This window comes from Lissotriton helveticus, chromosome 10, assembly GCF_964261635.1.
Source record: "Lissotriton helveticus chromosome 10, aLisHel1.1, whole genome shotgun sequence".
NCBI lineage: Eukaryota > Metazoa > Chordata > Amphibia > Caudata > Salamandridae > Lissotriton > Lissotriton helveticus.
The window spans coordinates 1,098,292,176-1,098,316,628 of NC_136071.1; the positions used below are offsets into that span (position 1 = coordinate 1,098,292,176).

The 24,453-nt window shown below is 47.2% G+C and overlaps 2 protein-coding genes across 15 annotated transcripts in view; one reads left to right on the plus strand and one right to left on the minus strand.

The window, feature by feature from the left end:
* LOC144785288 (uncharacterized) overlaps positions 1 to 24,453 on the plus strand; it is an 850,769-nt gene that overhangs the window by 342,047 nt on the left and 484,269 nt on the right. The window lies entirely within an intron of this gene.
* Positions 1 to 24,453, minus strand: part of DGKK (diacylglycerol kinase kappa) — a 556,369-nt gene that overhangs the window by 210,002 nt on the left and 321,914 nt on the right. For all 14 annotated transcript variants that reach the window (XR_013601700.1, XR_013601701.1, XR_013601702.1 and 11 more), the window contains exon 3: positions 4,476 to 4,556. Coding sequence is in view for 11 of the 14 variants with exons in the window: in XM_078663836.1 (XP_078519962.1) it covers positions 4,476 to 4,556 (81 nt within the window). In the remaining 3 variants the exon portion in view is untranslated. The remainder of the gene's footprint in view (positions 1 to 4,475; positions 4,557 to 24,453) is intronic.

The window sequence follows — 24,453 nt, forward strand, 5'->3', positions numbered from 1 at the left end:
TGCAGAAGAGGCTGACAGTGGGGACGAACAGGGTGTGCAAACAAGAGGCCGACGAGCAAGAGGTGCAGAGGCTCATTGGCCCGAGAGACGGAGGCGAATGAATGTGAGATTGGCTTCCGAAAGAGAATTTGCCCCTGTGTCCGAAGAATCTGATCTGGAAGGGGGAGAACAAGGAGCTGAGCAGAGGGGTCCGAGAAGGTCAAGGAGGGTGCGAGTACCTTGCCAAAGATACGCCACTCCGGAGTGGACCTACCCTTTCACAAATGCCAGGGGTACTGAGGTCCGGGAGGGTGAGGTCAGTGGTGGTGACCAGCACAATCCCCAATGTTAAGCTGGAAGTGATGCTGTTGGTACCTGGACTTGAAATCGAAGGCGTACTGACACTCACAATTCCAAATCCCCCTCTCCTAAGCAAGATACGTGATTTACTCCTGGATAGACTGATATTTCCTACCTTTGTTCCGGACATGCCAGCCTATGATGAAGTTGTGCTCCGCATGGAACCTTTAGATTATGTGTTGCAGGCAATCGGATCAAGTATCATCATCGATTATTACAGACTTGAAAAGACTTTGAAAAGACTGTTGTAAATAGCTGTTGAACTAACCTAGGGCCGAGTGGAAGAAGAAGAAATTTAGGGACTTTCCACAGAGGACGGAGAAGGGTTAGGGCTGTCTATTGTTGAAGTAAAAGAAGAACTGAAACGGGGATTTCTGCTGCCAGATGTGGTTCAAGAGACTCAAATAGACAAAGAAGAGACTTTGGGTGCTTTCCGAGAACGAACTGCTTTGTGCTGAGACCATGGCGCCTGGAAACCCGAATCGTAGAGCCAAGTGCATAGTAGGCACCCTTTTAGCAGGAGTGATTCTTCTTATAGTTATAGTAGTTTCAGTTTCCTATTTTGCACCACACGAACAGGTAGAGAAGGCGGAGGGGACACAGACACCTGATACCCCTAGTCAGAAGGAAGAAAGAGAAAGGAGAGAAAAGGCCTTGCTGGCTGCAGAAAGTCGTAGGTTGCATACCGATCTGTCTAAAGGAAATTTTGGGCAGAACGCATATGCAAAGCTGCTGTATGAATATATTGATGCGATGGATGTGAAGGACTGTTATGTGTGTATGCAATTGCCAGCTTCAGTAGATGAGGGTATTAGATACCATCACCTTCCATTGACCTATGGAATTTCATGTAGTTTGTTGATTAGCATATTATATGGGCGGAATCATTTTGAGTATTATTTTTCGAATTATGATGCTGTGTTACCAGAAGTCCCTAATTACAAGCACTTGAATAAGTGGGACTATTATAAATCAGAGGACAGACTGGGATATTTTTTCATCCCCACACAAGAGCTAGACACTCCGTATGCACACCGACACAATTTGACTTGTTTATTGTCAGATGTAGAAAAGAAGTTCATTGAGCAGGTAGAAGATAGGTACACGAAGCAAAAGCAGTTGCGAGATTCAGGACAAGGAAAGGTAGATTGGACGGAAGAAGAGAAAAAGCACAAGTCAAGAGGGAGTTATGGTCCAATAGCTCTGGATGAGGTACAGAAGGGGAAGCTGTGCCTGCACAGACCACAGACATATTATGAGAACGTCTATGTAGGTCATACTACATGTGAGCACACCTTCACATTGGAGTATTATACTAAGGATTTCTTGAAGAGTGTGGTGCAGGTGATTCCTACTGTATATTTTGTCTGTGGAAGGAATGCGTATGTGAGATTGCCAGAGAAGTGGTATGGAACGTGTTACCTAGCAATTATCTTTCCCAAGATTTACCACACTGAGGATTTTGCTCTCTTGGAGGGAGGGTCCCAGAGAAGGGTAAAGCGAGGAGAGAGTGCTGGAGCAATTGTTGGAGATGTGTTTGGAGCAGCAATACCTATGTTGCATCAAGATAAGGCGCTTGGCAACTGTGGTGGATGAACTGTCAATGAATACAGCCAAGTCATTAGTGTTGGTCGAGGGAGAGATGTTGTCGATAAGGACAATGGTTTTACAGAACCGTCTTGCCCTAGACGTCATCCTAACAAAAGAGGGCGGAGTCTGTAAACGTTTGAAGATTCAGGAATGCTGCACTTATATACCAGACAACTCTAAGGATCTGGAGACATATATAAGCAACATTACTGCAATCCATTATGAGATTGAGGACTTGACCCAAGAGAATGCCTGGGAGACCGTTGGCAAGGGATTTGGAAGGGTTGGAAACTGGTTTGCCAACCTAGGAAATGGTTTCCTTGGATTTGTACAGAAACCCCTCATCATAGCAGTGGCATGTGTGATTGCCTTGTGGGGTTTAGTGAGGATGTACAAGTGGTATAAGTCGAATAGGTTGGCGAGATCAATGAGAGCGCAAGAGATGCGAATGGAAAGGCTGCAAGACAATCAATACCGCAGCTTGAGAGCATTGGAGATGCTCAAGAGAGGGAAAATGGCCACAAGCTCTGTTTTAGCTTAGTTCTTACCCTGAGGATGATGTGAGGGTGGTGATGACACGGGTCATCAAAGGGGGTAACTGAGAGAGCGCCATTTATAGTGAAAATTGTAGGGGTGCACCATATGTACAAGTAGCCAGCACCCGTATATATAAAGGACTTTTAATCATGTTTAACGCAGTAAAGAATAGAGAACTAGTTGGATTACAAGTACACATTTATTGCTTGAATAGCGACACTGTCGAAATGAACCTTTTTCTAATGCAACGTGTGTTTAACAAACGTAATTGAACTTTTAGAGTTGCTTTACCAGAGAATGTAACAGACTGTATATATATTCTCGATAATTAGCTTAAAGTAGGAAATGTATTTGCTGTTTAAGGTTGGAGGCCTGGTGAACTAAGAAGAAGTGCTAATGTAAAGCGTTGGGCCTATAACTCAAGCAGAGGCCTAGTTCATAGAATTGGTGCAGGCCTGGTTGGAAATGTCTTGCTTAACATTTTAACTGTAGAAATGTTTTATAAAAGAGCTTTTCAGAATATGTTGCAACATTTGTAGACTGTGAGCTATTTGCGTGTATTCCTTTGCAGGTGCCTCATCAAGCAGATAGTAGAGTAGAAGGGCCCATTGTGTATGAGCGTTAGGATGCTAGACTCAGACATGGAGGAGTAGTCCAGGAATTCAAGGAAGCAACTTGAAAGGATGAAGAGCCTGGGACCCAAGGACGTTTGAACGGACAAGGATGGACCAGCGCCATGTTGGAAATTTCCAGAACCCAACACCTCATGGAGGGGCGTACCTGAAGGCGTGCCATTGACATTGTGGGGTTTGGTAATAGGGACAGTACCCCGAGGGTAGAGGCAGAGCAGACGAGCTGAGGAGCTAGAGAGAGCGGTCGTTTGGGCAAAGAGCGTAGTTGCAAGTCGAGAACTATAGTCTTCAAAAGAATGTGGGCGAACTTCCTTTGGAAGTCACCACGGCTGACACCTTTTGGTTAGGTTGGGCTATTGTTGAGTAGGGATGTCACCTAGCATAGTGTAGGGACAGACTGATCTGAATTTATGTCTATTATCCTGATGAGTACCAGAACTCAAGTTATAGCAATCCTGTTTAGTCTGATGATCCTGGAATTGATTCTAGTTCTATTCATTAGCCGTTTGAGACTTTTTCGTAGGATTATGTTTGTATTAGTACCAGTTTATCTTCTGAACCTCTTGCTGAGGTGCCTGTATCTCCAGTTATTTTTGGTTATGTAATAAACCATTGAAATTCAGTCTTTAGTCAGTGGTTCTTTGGGGAAAGCAATTGGATAATTGAATTGTTTAGTTGTGACTAGGTTGCCTAATACACTCTATGACAGGTAAAAAGGTCCAGTCGACCTGTGACGGGATTCTGGAGAATGGTAAGCAGACTCTAGAGGTGAAATCCCGCCTTTCCAGGCATACAATAATACCAGTACTTAAAAACAACTATTGTAGTTATAACCTGTGATGCTGTCAATGTCACCCGCTACAAAGAGTTTGTATACAGTGAAAAGAGCAAGAGATAATGAAAGGTCTTTTCGATTGACCAAACTGGACTAAAGATCTAGACAACAATGGAGGAAACACTGGACTGGGACTTTGGGTCCTTGTTGAGATGGAACATGGAGCCCTTGATGAGATGGAAAATTGGGTCCTTGATGAGATGGAACATGGGGTTCGCAATGGGCTGTCGTTTTCTGGTTACCTAAAGATCACAGGAGATACCTCAAAAAAGGCATAGAGTACATGTGCTTGTTTTCATAAAAAACTTCATAAAACATATGCGACAACAAAAACAATAAACACATTAGTGATCTGGGATCAGACACAGTGCAAAATCAATGTTAAGCTAAATACCCCAGGTCAGGAATGAGCAGGGAATGGGCAGGAAATCCCCACAAACAAGGGACAGGCCTGGTGGTAAATCCTAGCCCTCTATTTCCTTGATTCTGCATAGCATTTAATAAAAGCAGATTTGTAATATCACACAAAAAACATGTCTTACCGTGAAACTGTTGTTGATGTTCTTCGTGCTGGTCTCGGCAACGCTTGCGTCAGAAAGGTCCATTTCATCAAATATAAGCGACTGAAACAAATAAAACAAACAGAGGCTCGAGTCAGACGATGGTGGCCAAACTCTCATAGTTGTCAACTGAATGGCCAGGTTCATCTGTATTAGAAGAAAGTGAAACTACAAGACCCAGCATGCTAGGTGCTGTGTATCAACGCTGGTCTGGCTGATACCTCCTGGGAATGGGCCTCTACCCCTGTCCTTTCATTGGGAGGTGGAAACAACACTTGAAAGGACTAGAGAACCAAACACATCTTGGTAACCTTCCCAAAGCGCACAAGATGTACATGTAGATGAGGTTACAGGATGATAGTCCTCCCACAGAAGCCTGTACTTCAGTTTTCCAAATACTTTGAAGAAGTTATTTCAATAGTTGATTCAACACAACCAGGCAAGAAAGATGCCGGACCTTGGTTTTTCTTTACTGTGTAGTTCTTTCTGGGAGGTTAATCTTGGTTTATATCACCTGAATCTACTGGACAAAGGTACCATGGCATGATAAAGAAAAACCCAGGACTGGCACACTGTGTCCCAGGTAGCATGGAATCCCCTGCTTGCGTTATCTGAGTCATTACTATTTTAAAAGTGCAAGTAATTAATTAATCAAATCAATCCCCTAGCTGTCACGAGCCCCAGGTCATGTGTGATACCTTCAGCCAGTATAGGACTTGTAGTTTCACTTCTAAACAAGGACAGTGGCACTTTCAATCAGTCAGTATTTGTAAAGCACAGCTTATCAACCCGGGGGGGTATCCAGGCCCTGAGGTACGGTGAGCCTCAGTCGAAGAGCCAGGTCTTCAGTCCACACTCAAAGTCGGCGAGTGAAGGAGAGGTTCGGAGGTGGAGTCGGAGGTCGGAGGTCGGTCCAGAATGTGGTGGTGAGGTAGGAAAAGGAACGACTTCTGCTGCAGCTTCGTCTGATATGGGGGACGATTGCGAGGGGGAGGGAGGTGGGTCAGAGTTGTCTGGTCAGTTGGTGAAAGGTCAGGCAGTGGTTGATGAGGAGGGTCCAGCGTTGAGGAGGGCCTTGTAGGTGAAGGTCAGAAGTTTGAACTGGCATTTCCTTTGGACGGGGAGCTAGTGGAGGTTTCTGAGGTGGGGGTAATGCTGGTCCATTTGGGGAGGTCGAGGATGAGTCTGGCTGCGGTGTTCCGTATGGTCTGTAGTCGTTTGAGGAGGTGGTTGGTGGTTCCGGCATAAAGTGCATTCCCGTAGTCCAGCCAGCTGGTGACGAGGGCTTGAGCCACTGTTTTCCTGATGCTGACAGGCTCCACCTGAAAATCTTCCGAAGCATGCGGAGGGTGTGGAGGCAGGAGGAGGCTAATGAGTTGACCTGATGCTTTATACATCGATTACTGTCCAGGATGATGCAGAGGCTTCAGGCAGCGGTTGGTGCAGATAGGTGAGGGTCCGAGTGTTGTGGGCCACCATTTGTCATCCCATGGGGAAAGGTTCCTTCTGAAGATGAGAACATCTGTCTTGTCTGTGTTTAGTTTCAGTTGAGTTGGATCTCACCCATTCGTAGGTGCTGGTCATGGTGTTCTGGAAGTTGCATCTGGTGGTGGAGCTGTCTTCCAGGAGGGAGAGGATGAGTTAGGTGTTGTCTGCGTATGAGATGATGTTGAGTCTGTGGGTATGGGGCTGAGGGATGATCCCCTGGGAGACTCAGCAGATGATGCTTTTGGGTTCGGAGGTAAATGGTGGGAGGCTGATTTTGTGTGTGCATCCTGAGAGGAAGGAGCTGATCCATTGGAGGGCATTTCCTCTGATGCCGATGTGGTGGATTCTGGTGACAAGGGTGTGGTGGGATAAAGGTGTTGAAGGCTGCTGAGAGGTTGAGGATCGGTGCTGCTATCTCGCCACAGTCGAGGAAGGTTCGGATGTCGTCTGTTGCAGCTATCAAGGCAGTTTCAGTGCTGCGGCTGGAGCGGAAGCCGGACTGGGAGGCATTGAGTTGGTTATTTCCTTCCAGGTGGTCGGTGAGCTGGTAGTTGATGGCTTTCTCCAGGACCTTGGCCGGGAAGGGGATTAGCGAGATGGGTCAGTAGTTCTTGACATCGCTGGTGTTGGCAGAGGTTTTTTTAGGAGGGGCTTCCCCTCTGCCAGTTTCCAGGCATCAGGGAAGGTGGTGGTAGAGATGGATGAGTTGAGGATGGAGGTGGGAGCCCTGCTGATTTCCTTCTGTCCCAGGTTAAAACCGTGGTGGGGCAGAAGTCTGCCAGAGAACCAGAGTGGATGGAGGTCATGATTGCTGTGGTGATTGGCGTAATGAGTGGAGTCCAATTGGTGAGATGGCTGTGGGACATGTCGATGTGTGCGCCCGAAGGTGGCTAAAGTCGGTTGGCTGTAGATCTCTTTGTAAGTATTATTGGCTAAAAAGCCAGGACTGGCTGAAAGTGTTAACACGGCATGGGCTCAAGTGGTAGTTACTTTAATCAGATTTTAAGTTTTTAAAAAAGCACGCAAAAATAAGAGAAGAAAGATCTATGCGAGCAGGACTTAAAAGCTTGGTGAACTTTAGAAGCCATGGCTGGTATAGCCCACAGTTGGCCCAGTGTCATGAAGGACACATGAATCCAGTCTGACTGTTTAGCAAAAAGCACCATGCATCCTGGGACTAAGGGTTTTGCCTTTAACATTATACAATCCCAGAATGCAGAATGCTGTCTGTGAACAATTCAGGATGGGCTGCTGCTTTTGTGCTTGGGCCACTTGCCAGCTATAACAATCTACAGCCGCCCTAGTAGTATTACATCACCTGCTACGAGTTCCCATGCCATGTGTGACGCCTGGCAGATTAGCTAATAGCATCTTGCATTTTAACACTGTAATTATGCTTCCATTTTAACGTTGTAATTATTCTTGCATTTTAACATTGTAATTAATGGGGCTCATACATCCCACTACGAGAAGTGCAAGCCCTGGCTAAAGGTGTCACTCATGGCCAAGAATAGCAGTGCTTCCCAAACTTATTAGAACCACAACCCAATTTTTGCCTCACAAACTTTTTCAATCCACCTAGCTTTAATGGACATATGGCGAGTGATTTTTAATGCAATTAAAGCATTGTGTAATAACGCACTGTGATTTACATGGAGCACATTTTCCTTAGAAATGGCCACTAAATTTGCACAAGCACAGAGTTTTACTGATAAAATTATATTGCACACAAATGATAATGTGTGGAAATCCGGTTTCAGTGAATATTTATCAATTGTGCATCACCAAGTAAAGTGTTTTGATCCAAATACAATCTTTGTTTCCGTCACACTTAAGAATTACAAACAAATGAGCTTCCTTTTTGTTTTTCGCACTGCTGAATCTGTACAATTAATTTACAGGTATTTACATTTTAGTTGCGAGTTACAAAAAATAACAGCCTACAGCCTTTCCTTTCACACTGTAATCCCTTGCTTCCTCAGGATTGGGGCAGCTAAGAATCCTTCACCCACGCGCTTCCTTTCAATAGAGAACAGACCTGTAGGTTGGTTTAAACAGCTTTATTCTGCACCGCTCAGCAAAATAAGGGTTTAACAGCATGCAAGCAATCACGGTGACCCGTTCACCCTGTTTCCATCCGTCGTCTGCACGAATGCCGGTCCCGGCATTCACCAACAGAGGACACCGTGCTAAGCACTGGCCGACAATGCCACTCGATCTTATGCTGAGGGTGATGGAAATCCTCAGGTCGTCCACCGCATGAGTGTCGGTCCCGACACTCTCCAACGGAGGGCAAACACGCGTGGTAAGGTTCCTTGGGGTTGCGGCTTTCAGCGTTCTCACACTCGAAACCCTCGAGTGGGGACGGGGGCAAAGTATATACGAAGTAAGCGTCTCTCGCGCTCGATAACCCTCGAGCGGGGACAAGGGCAAAGTATAAACAAAGTAAGCGTCTCTCGCGCTCGATAACCCTCGAGCTGGGACTAGGGCAAAGGACAGGCAGCCTGGGCGTTTCTCCTGCTCGATAACCCTCGAGCGGGGACTGAGGCAAAAGTACAGGCTCCCGTTGGCGTTGTCCACGCTCGATAACCCTCGAGCGGGGACTAGGGCAAGGGACAGGCAGCCTGGGCGTCTCTCCTGCTCGATAACCCTCGAGTGGGGACTGAGGCAAAAGTACAGGCTCCCATTGGCGTTGTATCAAGCTCGATAACCCTCGAGCGGGGACAGTGGCATAAGGTAAGGAAGGACGGGTAATCCTTCGCTCGGTAACCCTCGAGCGGGGACTGAGTGTTCTCTCCCGCAGGTTCGTGTCCCTCACGCTCGTTGCCTTCGAGCGGGGACTGCAGCGCCTCTGACAACAGCGGTAACCAAACGGCTTACCCGAGACCGATGCTCTCCGTTGGCGAGGCTTGTCTCCGCGTCTGGTCTCTCCTTCCGTCCGGTGTAAGTGTTCGGCAACCTGAACACGGAATATCCGACGCCGGTGTTTGTTTTATGGCGGCGCCTGCTTCCGTCCCGCGCGGTGCCTTCCTGGGTTTTGTAGTTCAAGGCGAGGGGTTTTTGGGATTTGTAGTTCCGGACTCGCTTCGCTCATTTGCGGGGACGTTCAGCTGCTGCGTGTCCTAACACACACTCCCCGTACCGCAGCAAGATTGTTACATAATTCACCTTACTTGAATTTATCTGAATGCAGAGTGAGAGGCGATTCTAAACCCCAACAAATGTTAAAAAAATAAGCATCAATTTGTCAGAAGACGCAGCCGACATCTGACCTCTGGCAGCCGCGGTGCGTCCATTGGGGCGTAGGGGCGTAGCCCCACTAAGCCCTGGACGCACCGTGGCACTGCAGCTAAGCTTACCAGGCAGCAAACATAATTATTCCACAGCGGGCGCGGGAGTGACGACACGGATCATGTCATCAGTGCGGTCGGAGTGCACAGGGGGTTGGGGGGCGGGTCTGCTGGTCTGCTGCAGCTGCTTGATTTACAGTCTGCAGCAGGCCAGCACTGTGCGCATGAGACTGCCGGGCTGAGACTTGCCCGCGCATGCGCCGATGCCCTTAGGCATAGAGAAGGGGCCGGGGGTGCGGCTTCAGCCGGGCCGCGTTTTCAAAGGCTGCCCAGGGCGAGTACACAATGTGCCCCCCTAGCCAATCCTGGTGCTGCATGCAGCGCCAGGATTGGCTGGTCCACCGCGCAACATCCATTATTGGATGCCGCGCGTGGGTGGGCGGGGGCAGAGTGGCGCGATCCTGGGCAGGAGGAAGCAAGCAGACCCCGGCGAGAGCCCCCCAGGCCCAGTGTGTGACCCCCTGCCCCCACAGCCTCCCGGTGCTAGTCGTCCCCTGGAGGGGCTGCGAGACTCAAGGAGCAGCAGAAGTTGTGGAAAGTTTAAGTTTCCAAGAAGATGCCGAAGACGGTGAGTGCGGCCATCGGGAGAGGGATGCGAGCCCGTCTGCAGCGGTCCCGGGCCCCATCCGATGACTCTTGCAGTATTATAACATCTGGGCGCCCTGCCGCCGCTGGCACTGCTGCACTGTGCCCATCTCAGGACAGTCTCAGAGGCAGAAGCTCCCCGGGACAGAGGTAAGTGCCTTGTATGCGGTGTGCAGGGGAGAGGCGCTGGATTCTAAAGCTGTGGCAAAAACTATTGTTCCTTTAATGTGCATGGCACAACGAAAAGACGAGACAGTGGCGTTGGTCTATCGTGGTCATGCGGATGGTCTTAATTATGCCAGCCACCTTTATTTATTAAGACAACGGTGGCTGACAAAAAACACCTCCTGAGGAAGGAGATGTTCAGTTTTAACACACATAAAGCACATCTTTTTGCAGTAAGTACTTGTGTGTAAACAGTGTGAAAATCAATAACTTTATTGATGCATAAAATGGTTCTTCTGCCTGTTTTTATGCAAGGATAAACCAAAACTGTTCTTTGGCATCATGCCGCCAATTGGATTCTTGTTTTGACCATGGTAATTTAAATGCATATATGCTGGATATCTGGGAGAGGATTCCAGTCAGCATGTATCTGTGTGATGTTGGGGGAGATGCAGAGGGGGGTTATTTATTTTGAAATTGCACTTTATTACTTTATGAAACTGTTAAAGGACTACCCCCTTTTATGTTTTGGTCAGAGCAAGAGACCCGTCATGCTGTCTTCATGCTGTCTTCATGCTGTCTTTCTGCTGTTATGACTGATTAGTTTATGTAGAGGAGCGTGCACCTAGATGTGATTTGTTTTGTATAGAGCGCAAGAGAGCAGTATTGGAGGGATCTGGTCTTTCATCCTCTTTACAGTTCCTTCTCCGGTCTTTGCTGCGTTCGTCACAGGGCGAATGGACCACTGTTTCCTTCTATCGGCATGTGAATGTTGCAGCTCAATGGAGGATGTTCACAAATTGGTTCGCCACTTCACCCCCAAACATAAGTCTTTCCTAAGTCAAGAATTTGGTAACTGTACGTCTGAGAGTTCGGGATTAAGGGTGATTGTTTTATTTCAAAATATCCATAAGTTTGCCTTGATGTTTTAGACACGCAGGAAAGGCTCTCTTTTACTGACCGGAAGAGTAAATCTTTTTCACACTGTCCAGCTAGAAGCAGATGGGAGGTGAGACTCGGGTGCCTGCGATAGGTGATGTATTGTTCTGTGTGACTCTGCAAACTGTGGCTGATGAACAAAATGGTGGACACGTTGGTCAACGTAAGCTTGATCAGGACAGATAAGATCCAATGCCTAGGAATATTCCATTGTCCTTTACGTGCATGAAAATCAGGTGGATTTGTGTACCTCTATTGATTTTTTTTTCTGTTGTCTTGATTTTAAAGGGTGATGTTTGTCCATGAGGGTTAGTCCATTCCAAAAGTAACAATCCCTTCGCACAGATTTTTCTGTTCCGGAACTGTAGGATGGGACATAAACGATATACCGTCTCTTGCTTGAGTACACTGTGGGACCAGACTGCTCCTTTGGTGATTTCGTGTTTGGTTTTGAGTGGCAAGGGATTCATGTAACACTTATAAAGCTCAACTCGAATGCCACACTTTTACAGCTTCTTATCATTTTCTATGAGAGTGTAAACTATTTCTAGCTGACATTTGTAACCAGATTTAATCAACTAGACAATTTATTCGGTTTGATAAAAGATTTGTTGTGTATGTATTTTAATTCTTTAACCTCCCTCCCCCCCCCCTTTTTTTGTTTTTTACCTCCCCGAAATGCACAATTTACCAGTGAAATGAAATGAAATACAATTTATAACGCGCAACTAAGCCCGGTGGGCGTCAAGGCGCATAACCAAACAATACCAGCTATCAGAGGATACTCCTAATTACGGGTATGCCCTGACAAAACACCAGGTCTTGAGCGCTTTTTTAAAAGAAGACAGCGATGGTTGCATCTTAATCTCAAGAGGCAGCAAGTTCCATAATTTGGGAGCAACAATGGAAAATGCTCTGTTTCCCCAGCGTACCCTTTTGGCACGTGGGACAACCAACAGATTCATCTCTGCGGATCTCAGAGATCTACAAGGCTGGTAACGGGTCAGCAAGGCACCAAGGGGATCAGAGAGACCCTCAGCCAGAGCTCGATAGGCAAGGCATAGGATCTTAAACGAGATCCTAAGATGAATAGGGAGCCAGTGAAGGCTCTTTCTAGCCATTGTCGCAGATGAGGCATTGGGAAGTGCTAAGACAAAATGAGCAGCCGCATTTTGAACGACCTGTAATCGCTGAATGAGCCCCTTGTTGGAGTCTGCATAAAGCGCATTACAGTAGTCCAACCTTGAACTCACCAATGCCACTGCAACCTGCTTACGTGCTGAGGGGGAGAGATAGTGAAGGATCCTCTTAAGAATCTTTAACACCCCCCAGCAGGTGGCCACCGTACGGTTGACCTGCAAAGTCATGGACAAGGAGGTGTCAAAGATTACTCCAAGATTTCTTGCAGACTGGGAAGGAGATGGACAGGTTCCCAGTGAGGCCGGCCACCACTCATCTGACCAGATATCCTGGTCTTTGCCAAAGACCAGGATCTCAGTTTTGTCGCCATTCAACTTCAGGGAATTCTGAAGCATCCAGTCAGAGACTGTCTGCATACAGATCCTGAAGTTGGTGGCAGATGTTGAAACTGAGTGGGTCAGTGACACCATAATTTGAGTGTCATCGGCGTATGACACCAATTCCATCCCCTGAGATTTTACTAGCCTTGCAAGGGGGGCGACATAAATGTTAAATAGGGTCGGGCTGAGAGCCGACCCTTGTGGCACCCCACATTGCAAGGATATAACAGGGGAGAGGAATTCACCAAGCTTGACTCTTTGCTCCCTGCGCTGTAAAAAGGAGCGCAGAAGGTTCAGGGCCATGCCAGAGATCCCTGCCTCCCTCAACCGAGATGTAAGGGTAGAGGGAGACAGGGTGTCAAACGCCGCCGTGAGGTCCAGTAGCACCAACACTGTAGTTTGGCCGGCGTCCACCTTCATACGTATGTTATTTGCCACCATAGTCAGAGCTGTCTCAGTACTATGTGCCTTTCGGAATCCATGCTGGGAGCTGTCAAGATACCCAGATGAGTCCAGAAAGGTAGTAAGATGGCAGTTGAGGTGTGACTCAAGAATCTTCGCAGGCGCGGGTAACAGTGAAATAGGTCTAAAATTTTTCAACTGTTCCGGATCCAGCGTGGGCTTCTTAAGTAAGGGCTTCACTATCGCCCTTTTCCATAATAAGGGGAAGGTTCCTTGGGTTATAGCACCATTCATGACTTCCAAAAGCAGCGGAAGCAATATCGCTTTGCATTCCTTCAGTATCCTCAAAGGGCAAGGATCAAGAGGGGATGAGGATTTAGTCCTATCGAGCAAAAGCTCAAGTCCTTCTTGAGTAAGTAGCGGAAAGTCCGTGAGACTATCCGGATGATCTCTAGTCCAGGCTTCTAACTTGATCAAGGTTTGGAGAGAGGAGTCAGCTAGGGACTTTCTCTGGATTTCCAGCGCAAGATATATGTCCTCAATTTTCTTGTGGAAGAACTCTGATATGTTGTTACAGAGCTCCTGCGAGCCCACCACTGGATCAGGAACCTGTAGGGAGCAGAGGGAGTCAACAATCTTAAAAAGCTCCCTAGAGGAAGTAAGGGAGGTAGTGAGATTCGAGAAGTACTGCTGCTTTTCCCTGATAACACTAGATTTATAGTCGGCAAGCAGACCCTTATGTACTTCCCTTTCAATAGGATCCCATGCTTTCCTCCATTTTCTTTCCTGTCTTCTACAGCCTTGTCGAAGGAGTCTTAGTGAATCCGTATACCACGGAGCAGTGGGCTTACTGCGAGCCAAATATCTAAGGGATGGGGGAGCCAGCTCATCAACCGCCAAGGTTATAGAGTCAGAGAGCCGTACCGCTGCTTCCTCCACATCTCCTAGGGAAGAGTAGATAAACCTCTTTATATACGGCTCCAGAGTATCATTATTGATGTTCTTAAAGCTCCTTTTCGGACCTCTGGTAGTGGAGAATGCGTCGGATGCTACTTCCAGAGGGAGGGCCATCAAGAGAGGAATCGCCGAGTGATCCGACCAGACCAGAGGCACCGGAGTGTCAACAGACAGTCTGTCGTCATTAGTGAAGACTCCGTCTAGAATGCGGCCCGCCAGATGGGTAGATTTATTGACAAGCTGGATGCATTCACAAGCTGCTAGTGTGTCCACTAACCTGATGGTATCCGGGTCTCTTATATTATCCAAATGAAAGTTAAAATCCCCAAGAATGGACAGATGGGAGTTGCCAAAATAGGGTTCCAGGATTCTGAGAAGATCTTCAGTGAACGTAACTCTGGAACCAGGGGGTCTATACATAAGGATTCCTGAGAAGGAGACCGAGGGAGCACACAGGATAGAAAAGTGCAGAGCCTCAAAAGAATCCGAGGCTACAGACAGGGATTTAATCGTGCAGGGCAAGGCGGCCTTGCAAACAATAGCAAGTCCGCCCCCTCTGCGTTTAACTCTGTCTTGTCGCAGCAGTTTATATCCCTCTGGGATGGCCATCAATAGGTCATGGCCAGAAGACTCAGAAGCCCATGTTTCTGTGACAAGCATCCATTCCGGTTGCCTGTCTACCACAAAATCATGGAAAGCAATATTATTTTTAATAAGGGACCTTGCATTGATCAGGAAGCCCTTCATTGTCAATGTATTCCTAGAGGAATGAGAATCGTCTTGAGTAGCCACTTTAAAAGATGTGGGAGGTAGTATCACAGAATTACAGGTGTGGCAGCGGGAGGAATGCAGGATACCTTCCGGAGAGAATCTATGGGTACAAGTTAGGCAGGGGGGTTTTAAGGCTGACAACTCAAGAGAGGAATAAGAGAAAATTCCCAAAGATTGCGTAGGGGCGAGTCCAGCGACCAGCTCGTCCTCAGCGCGGACGGGCGCAGACGGGCTGGACTCTGGCTTGACTCCGGCGTAAGGACGGCGTGCCCGCTGAGCGCGTCCGCTGCGCGGAGTCATAGCCGTCTATTTTTATAGTGCCTAGCACTACCCAAAATGTCCGCCGCCGTATTCCGCCCGTGTCCCAGGCAAGACAGCCCTGAGTTGGCCGGTTGCTCTGGGGGGAGGCAGAGGAGTTGTCCGAACAGCGCGGAAATCGGGGGGTGCAGAAGGTAATTTTAAAAGAGGTATCAAATAAAAGCCTCCACCCTCGATCGGTGGAGACACGCGCTGCGATGAATCCGCGCGCTGAAGCAGGGAGGGGGTAGGACACAAAGGAAGTAAACTCACAAAAGATTTAAGAGCAAAAATAAAATCGACTGCCCGGCTCAAGCCTCAGGCATCAAGTAGTAAAGGTATCTCGCGAGCAGAGTCCTTCAACTATTTTTATAGTGCCTAGCCCTACCCAAAATGTCTGCCGCCGTATTCCGCCCGTGTCCCAGGCAAGACAGCCCTGAGTTGGCCGGTTGCTCTGGGGGGAGGCAGTGGAGTTGTCCGAACAGCGCGGAAATCGGGGGGTGCAGAAGGTAATTTTAAAAGAGGTATCAAATAAAAGCCTCCACCCTCGATCGGTGGAGACACGCGCTGCGATAAATCCACGCGCTGAAGCAGGGAGGGGGTAGGACACAAAGGAAGTAAACTCACAAAAGATTTAAGAGCAAAAATAAAATCGACTGCCCGGCTCAAGCCTCAGGCATCAAGTAGTAAAGGTAAAGTGGATGTTTCTTTAAAATCCACACACTGGTCTGTAGTAAAGCAATAATGCCTCTCTCAGTAATGACTCTGTGGGCGGGCACGGCACATAATGTGAACACTGTCCGGTGTACCTGCTGAAGCACGGCACCATTTTTTGTGGCCTTGTCTGAATGTTATGTACAATCAAAATTAGTTTTACTTTTGTGTTAATATACTTGTTTGGTTTTATATTTGTTCTTTTAAAATGTCTGTATGTCTTTCAACTATTCAGATAATATATTTATATAGAGAATTATCGAGCAACATTTTGCCAGAAATCTGTTTTCGTGGACTGACTGAGGATGCTAGAAATACGTTTTTTTGTACGAAAAGATGTATCATTTACTGAACATACCTCACATAATAAAAGATCGCCAAAACACTCACTAATGGGCGTGTCCTCGTTTTCTAGCTGGCTTTGTTGTCCTGATGTTACATATGTGTCTTGTGTTATCAGTTCGTTCGATTGCATGCCCTCAGTTTTTTTTTATAGGGGGCATGTGTCTGGCTAGGATGTCCACACATGGCATGCTGAATGGTGAAAATCATGATGGGGTCTGAGGCAAGGTCTGTTGCAGCTTAGTCATCAGGATACTAGTTGTCTGGGTGTTCCAGCACGTAAACGCTACCAGTAATGTTAAGAAGCACAATGGTTGAATGGTGGACCATGCCAGGACAATGGTTAAGTTCTCCACACTATGCTTGTTTTCATCCTTTAAGGACTGAGGTGAGGGTGTGAACCACCACAGTGATAATATGGCTCAGACTTGTGCCTGAGGGTCGAGATATAGGACCTGTTCTGGGTGAAGAGTTGGTGTATGGTATAGTGTTTACCACTGCTTACCTTTATGGGGTCTAACCTCATTGAAATATGTTGTTTGTGGTTGTGTTCCATTGGTGGGCTGGCTTTGGATGTGGGCTATATGAAGGAGAGTCTGCAAAGGCATGGCCTGTGTTACCAGTATGTGTGTGTTTGAGGTGAATGTCAGCATTAAACGATCTAGATAGGTATGGTTTTGTCAATCTCTGTAACCATGGATCTGTGAGATGCTTTAGATAACAGTTTACGGGAGGGTCTCCTGCAAAATGTGAACACTTAAAGATCAGGGGTTGTCTGTGGCTTGCATGATTTTTGACAGCTTTTCTATTGGCACCATAACCAGATTTCATACTATTCATTAAAAGTGAACTTAAAAATGGTGAGAGACAGTAACCCATCAAGTCAATTTTCAATAATTCAGGATTTATATAGCGCTGCTAATCACCTGACAGGGTATGCAGGTGCATGCAGCTCCCTGAATGCTCATTCGAACAGCCAGGTCTTGAGGGCCGTTCAGAATTCAGAAGTGAGGTGATGGTCCGGAGCTGCATGGGGCGGTTGTTCCAGGTCTTTGCTGTGGAGTAGGAGAAAGAGCATCCTCCACTTTTGCTTCGTTAGAAGCAGGGAGTGTGTGCACGTGATAGGAAGGCAGAGTGTAAACCTCTTGACTTAGCTACCATTCAGGATAAGATCACTCAATGATTAGCCACAGGATTAAACCATCTTGCCAGGCCCAGACTGATACCAATTATCTCAGAATGTCTGTGGGTGTAGCAGTTGATATTGGTAATCCTTCTTTGGTAGGCAACACTCACCTGTTGTACTCCTGGCATTTATTGGAATGAGATCACTGTTATTCAAGTACTTAGGCCTCAACACAACAACACAATCTGCATGTGTCTGTGTGTGTGTGTGTGTGTGTGTCTGTGTGTGTATGCTAGATCCTTTATTTCGAAAGAATAGGCATGTGTGGTAGCGAGCTGGCACCTCATGTAGTGACTGTGGAGAGTGGAATCTATCGAGATATGTGTGTGTGAGCGTGTGTGTGTGTGTCTGTGTGAGTGTGTGTGTGGATTGATGTGTGGGTGTGTGTGAGTCTGTATGTGAAAGCGTGTCTCTGTGTGGGCGTGTGTTTGTAATGTAATAACTGCACTTTCACAATTCCTTTATTAACCTTCCTGCTTTCTCAAATTTCCTTGAAAATGCACGATTTTTCTTCTCTTTTTTCAAAATTTTCCGAACCCCCCTTATGGGCAGAAAGGCACAAAAAACGAGTGGGACAGAGGGCAGAAAGGCACAAAAACGAGTGGGACAGAGGGCAGAAGGACACAAAAACGAGTGGAACAGGGGGCAGAAAGGTACAAAAAACGAGTGGGACAGAGGGCTTTGTAAAGGCTGTCTCCCAACTGCTGTGCAACTTCTTCTACTCTTAGAGCTGAGATTTTTCTTCTTTTTTAAAAAAAAATTCTTGGGGGGGATTATCCCCCCAAACCCCCCTTAAGGGGTTCGGGGTCGCTCGCTGCGCTCGCTGGCTACGGTGCTGTATGCAAATCACTTTGCGCCTCACCACTTTCAAATGTCATTCACCGCCCCTGACCTCTGGCCTTGAAGCACAGCAAATGTGACAAGATAAATACAGAAATTAGAAGCATCTTTATTTGTTGCTTGGACTTCCGCGACCCACCAAAAATAGGCTAATGACTCACAGCTTGCGAAGCCCTGGCCTGGAGTCACCTGGTAGTTGTGCAATCAGAGTACCTGCCTAGCTGTTGGTTACCACTGAATGGCCACTCATATGCCACAATAACTTCCAGGGTCCGAATCATGAATCTACACTGTGCCTGCACCCAGGTGCAGAAAGGATCTGGGTACCCAGGCTCATCCCTTCCATGGGTGTGTTTTTTGCATCCTGAGACTGGGATCCTGATTAATAATGAGAGCCGAAGGACAGCAAATTGCAGAATTCAGCCAAAAAATTCGGACTGGATGAGCTACTCATGAATGGAACTGGGAAACGGATTTTAAAACCTCTCGCAAAAGAAATAAGGGCGTGACAAGAGGCATGGATTCAACTAGTCTGCAACTGACCACTCTGTATTCGCATCACATATTTTTTTCTTTTGGTTATCTAAAGCTGAGCAATATTTTCTTGTTAACTATGGGCAAAACTAATATCAAATCTGGAAAAGTGATGGCCATTAGGGCAGTCTCACCTTAAGTACCTTGGCTTAAAGGCTTCCCACTTTGCACTCTCTTATCATCTTTTTAAACATTGTTCAGCCTGTGAATTCCACCAGCCAGTGCTTTGAGTGGAATGAAAAAAATGGCAAGGACTCTAAAAGGGGTGTGGCATGAGAAGTGTATCCTAGAAACAAATCCAAAGCATTGTGGCCTTTTTAACTAAGAGCATGGCCTAATAAATGCAAAATCAAATCCCATGCTTGACAAATTCATAGATGGTTTTACTGGACAAAAAATAACCACAATCAGGAGGCAATATTGTTTTAAGTTTCTATAGGCTTCTCCAATTAGGAGCTCGTGAGCTACTGGTAGCTCTCCAGCTACCTGTAAGTAGCTCTCCTGTGTGCAGCACAGCCTTCTAAATAAGAATATTTTGCTAGGTTGATTTAATATATTTATACCAAAATTAAAAAGAGCGTATTGGAGTTTTAAAAAAGTGTGTTTTTTCAGAACTCAAAAACTGATGTTTTGAAAAAAATGATAGACTTTGTCAAATATATTTGAAGATGATATGAGTGATATATCATGCAACATCAGGGAGATTTATGACTCATATTATTAATTTGGTACCAGGGATATTACATCTCTTGCTATTATGTATATACCCATTCGAGGCATTCTAAATTGATAAATACTTTTTAGGTCTCGCCTGTCGATGCGCATGCGCATCGAGCTTGCGAGCCTATTGCGGCTTAAACAACCTTTAACTAACAAGCAAGGAATCGTGGCGATTCCTTGCAGTGCCCGTGACTTTTAAGCTCAATGCGCATGTGCATTGAGCTTAAAAGCGCGTGCACATCAGTTCCCTCAGCCGCAATCGCCGTCTGTTCCCTCAGCCACATTCCTCCGACACCTTTTGAAGTGAAGCTTAGCTTCACTTCAAAGGCCCCGGCTTCTTCACACCCACATGCCGCTCTCCCCGCTCCGCCCCCTCCCCTGCCCGCCGTGTCGCATTTCTCCTCCCCCCTCCCCTTATCTGCCTTTCCCTCCGTCTTGTTTTTTTTTTTACCCGCTCCGCCCCCTCCCCTGCCCGCCGTGTCGCATTTCTTTTCTCCTCTTTGCTCCTCCAGCAGTTCTCTGTCACCTTTCCTTCTCTCCTCCCTTGTTCTATTTAATGATTTCCTCTTTCCTGCTCAAGGTGAAAGTCTGATGACAAAAGGGCTGCTGGCTAAAAATGAGTGGTACTGGCGGTCAATGCTTGTTATTTTTCTCATCTTGCTTGTGTTCTGTTAAACAAGAAAGTGTTGTGACCCTTAATTGCGGGCAGCTTCACAGCAGGTTGTGGGGAGCCTGGCTTGCAACAGTGTCCGAAGTGTCTCCATCTGCTGCTGGCCTGCGTGCTTCCCACAGGGGGCCGGGCTAATTTTTCAGTCAATTAGCAGAAGGTCTGCCTTTGTTCTGCAAGTGCATCCCTTTCGCTCCCTCCCCCAGGGCTCTTCTTACACCGCGGACACTGCATTCAGATGTTGTGCTTTCTTGAAAAAAGCATATCATATTTTATTTCTCGGCTGATCTCTGTGACATTGTTGGACAAACGCTGTCTCGGGCAATCACGGAAACCTGCATTGAAAGTGCTCGGAGCGGATTTTGATTCCTTTGTGATGAGCAATAAAAACAACTTGGCTTGACGAGTGTGTTCGCCTGTTTGCCAGCTCGTTATCGTTTCTTTTTTTTTCTAAATTTGGAAAGCAATAAAGCAAGATCGGCAAAAAGAAAATTATTTTGTTAATACCAGACACATTAATAAGGTCGGATGAGTACAAGAGCGACAACGAGGCAGCCATAAAACATTCTCGGGAACAAGTCATCTTTATATTGCTTTGAAATGAAGTGTGCAGGCTCATGAGTGAGGCGCTTTTGCAGCTTAATTCTTATTAGCAGAGCATGGCACCGGCCGTTGGTAAGCTTTAACAGTGCACGCCATTCAGAATGTATTCCAATCTTCTATTCAAACACAAGCTCAGGGATTCAGATGTTGTGCTTTCGCATCACACCCTCCCTCACTCACCCTTGCCCTCACTCACCCTCACCCTCACTCACCCTCACCCACCCTCAATCACCCTCACCCTCACTCACCCTCAACCCCTCACCCTCACTCACCCTCACTCACCCTCACCCTCACTCACCCTCACTCACCCTCACTCACCCTCACTCACCCTCACTCACCCTCACCCACCCTCACTCACCCTCACTCACCCTCACTCACCCTCACTCAGCCTCACCCTCACTCACCCTCACTCACCCTCACTCACCCTCACTCACCCTCACCATCACTCACCCTCAACCCCTCACCCTCACTCAGCCTCAACCCCTCACCCTCACTCACCCTCAACCCCTCAACCACCCTCAACACCTCACCCTCACTCACCCTCACTCACACTCACTCACCCTCACTCACCCCCACCCTCACTCACACTCACTCACCCTCACTCACCCTCAGTCACCCTCACTCACCCTCAACCCCTCACATTCACCCTCACTCGCCCTCACCCACATTCACCCTCAACACCTCACCCTCACTCACCCTCAACACCTCACCCTCACTCACCCTCAACCCCTCACCCTCACCCTCACTCAGCCTCAACCCCTTACCCTCAATCACCCTCACCCTCACTCAGCCTCAACCCCTCACCCTCACTCACCCTCAACCCCTCATCCTCACTCACCCTCAACCCCTCACCCTCACTCACCCTCAACCCCTCACCCTCACTCAGCCTCACCCTCACTCACCCTCACCCTCACTCACCCTCACTCACCCTCACTCACCCTCACTCACCCTCACCCACACTCACCCTCACTCACCCTCAACGCCTCACCCTCACTCACTCTCAACCCCTCACCCTCACTCACCCTCAACACCTCACCCTCACCCTCACTCACCCTCAACCGTTCACCCTCAACCCCTCACTCACCCTCACTCACCCTCAACACCTCACCCTCACCCTCACTCACCCTCAACCGTTCACCCTCAACCCCTCACTCACCCTCACTCTCACTCACCCTCACTTACCCTCAACCCCTCAGCCTCACCCTCACTCACCCTCACTTACCCTCAACCCCTCAGCCTCACCCTCACTCACCCTCACCCTCACTCACCCTCAACCCCTCACCCTCACTCATCCTCACTCACCCTCAACCCCTCACACTCACTCACCCTCACCCTCAACTCCTCACCCTCACTCACCCTCAACACCTCAGCCTCACCCTCACTCACCCTCAACGCCTCACCCTCAACGCCTCACCCTCAACACCTCACCCTCACTCACCCTCACCCTCACTCACCCTCAACCCCTCACCCTCAACACCTCACCCTCAACCCCTCACCCTCACTCACCCTCACAACACATATTGTGTTACAATAGGTGTCACATTTGCGGAAGATAAAACTATCTAGAGATGTAGCATAACGACCAGAGCTGCCATATAAGTCACGTAAATACTAAACATGTTGCATTCCAAATGCTATAGGTGTCACATTTGCAAACGTTATAACTATTGGCATTGTAAATGACAAAGCCATCAATATAGCAATTTTAACATCGCAAAAATAAATAAATTATGTCATTTACAAGACCAATAACTACAACTTTTCTAATGCGATACTTATTGCATTCCAACCCCACTCATCCACGCAACGCCACTCACACACGCAACGCCACTCACACACGCAACGCCACTCACACACGCAACGCCACTCACACACGCAACGCCACTCACACACGCAACGCCACTCACACACGCTACGCCACTCACACACGCAACGCCACTCACACACGCAACGCCACTCACACACGCCACTCATCCACACAACGCCACTCATCCACGCAACGCCACTCATCCACGCAACGCCACTCTTCCATTTGCAAAAAGAAAAATGTCTAACTATTCTATTGCGAGACCTATTGCATTTCCAATGCTTGTTTATTACTGGTGTCAACCCTGTCAGTGGTATTAAGATGATCACTGCTGGCAATAATTCATGGGTGGTGCTTAATGTAATCTTGTTTGATATGCTCAATAATACAATGGTAATAACAGTAGCTCAAGATGATATTCATTGAACATAAGTAGCTGTTATTACAGAAAAGGTTGGAGACCCCATAGAACCATATTGCTTGACCATATAGCAATATAACACTTAACAAGGTAAAGTTAAATAGAGACAGCTCCCTGACTGCTACCTAGGCCTACCATAGGAAAGTCAAATTTCCTAAGGGCATAACTGGGTTTTTCAATTGGAATGGAACTGTGCAGCCATCCCTGGATGACAATGGTAAATGGCAGAATCCATTGTGTCACTTCATCTCGTCTAGGCCAATGCAAGGTTCAAGTTTGTTGTCAGTTTTTTGCTTTGCAAAGGCTCAGCCATAGCACAACTGGGGAAGTGCCACCTACACCTGCCTTTCTGGTGCAGGAAAGTGAACCATGCACTGCCAGCACTGAACTGCCAACAAAGCGTTTTTTGATACTGTGTGTCGCTATGTCCTGCCTAGCAGGAGGACTGTTCTGAAAGGGAAGGTCTGGTCTAACTCTACCCCTTGCTTCTCATCAATACAGCAGATTGATGGTGGCCACCTTTTTAGAAGAATAGTTTTTCTTATGTTTCATGAATTCCTATTAAAGGCACCTCCCCCAACATTACTAAACATGTGCAACTTTATCACCCTTTATCCATATTTTTTTGAGCATCCACAAAACACTGCCTCTCGTCCTGAGTGTTTGAATGACCGGTATTCAGGGAGCAGAAGGATAAGTGAGGAGGGAAAGGCAAAGTGGAGGGCTGAGTGGGATACAGAGGGTTGGGGGTGTGGGGGGGGGGGGGGGAGGGGTGTACAGAAATCTCACGTTTCTTGATTCCATACTTGAATGGTTTATCCAGTCAACATGTTTTTTAGTGGCATGCTGTTTTTTGCAGTCTTTTTATCCACTGAGGGCTACAGGAGAGAAAGAAAAATGCTGGACTGGATAAGCTAACAATGCATGGAGTTGGCAAACTTGAGAGCTAACGGAATGCAAGTGGGAAAGAGGTAGAGGCAAGAAGGTGAGTTACAGTGAAGGAAAACGAGGAATTAACAGAGAGTTAGTAATTATGGTACCCAGTTCAATAGATGCTATGGCAGACAAGAAAGAGACCCTGCATGGAAAGAGACTGACTATTTTCCTGGACCACAGAGACTGCAATGATCACGAATAGTGAAATGTTAAAGCAATATTGTATTTTGACTGCTGAAGGATGCTCCGCTCCTCATACTTTGCAAAAAAGGCAATTTTTGAGGCCTTGTGCAGTAATTTGATGCCTCCACTAGATGGCACTGTAAGACTCCTGCTTTGCCTCTCCTTTTGGAAGCACCGTTCATGCTTGTCAAAAGTATAATGCAACCTCCACCTATTAGAAACATTTACTTATAGGTCGATAGTTGAAAAAGAAATGTGAGACAGATTGCTACCCGTTTCCTCCACATCACTCCATGACACTCTACTCCACTCGACGACACTCTACTCTAATCCAGTCTATGCCACGCTACTCTAGGCCACTTTATGCCACTTCACTCTATTCCACTCTACGATTCTACTCTACGACACTCCACTCCACTCCACTCTACGACACTCCACAACACTCCAGTCTATGACACTCTACTCCACTCGACGACACTCTACTCTAATCCAGTCTATGCCACGCTACTCTAGGCCACTTTATGCCACTTCAC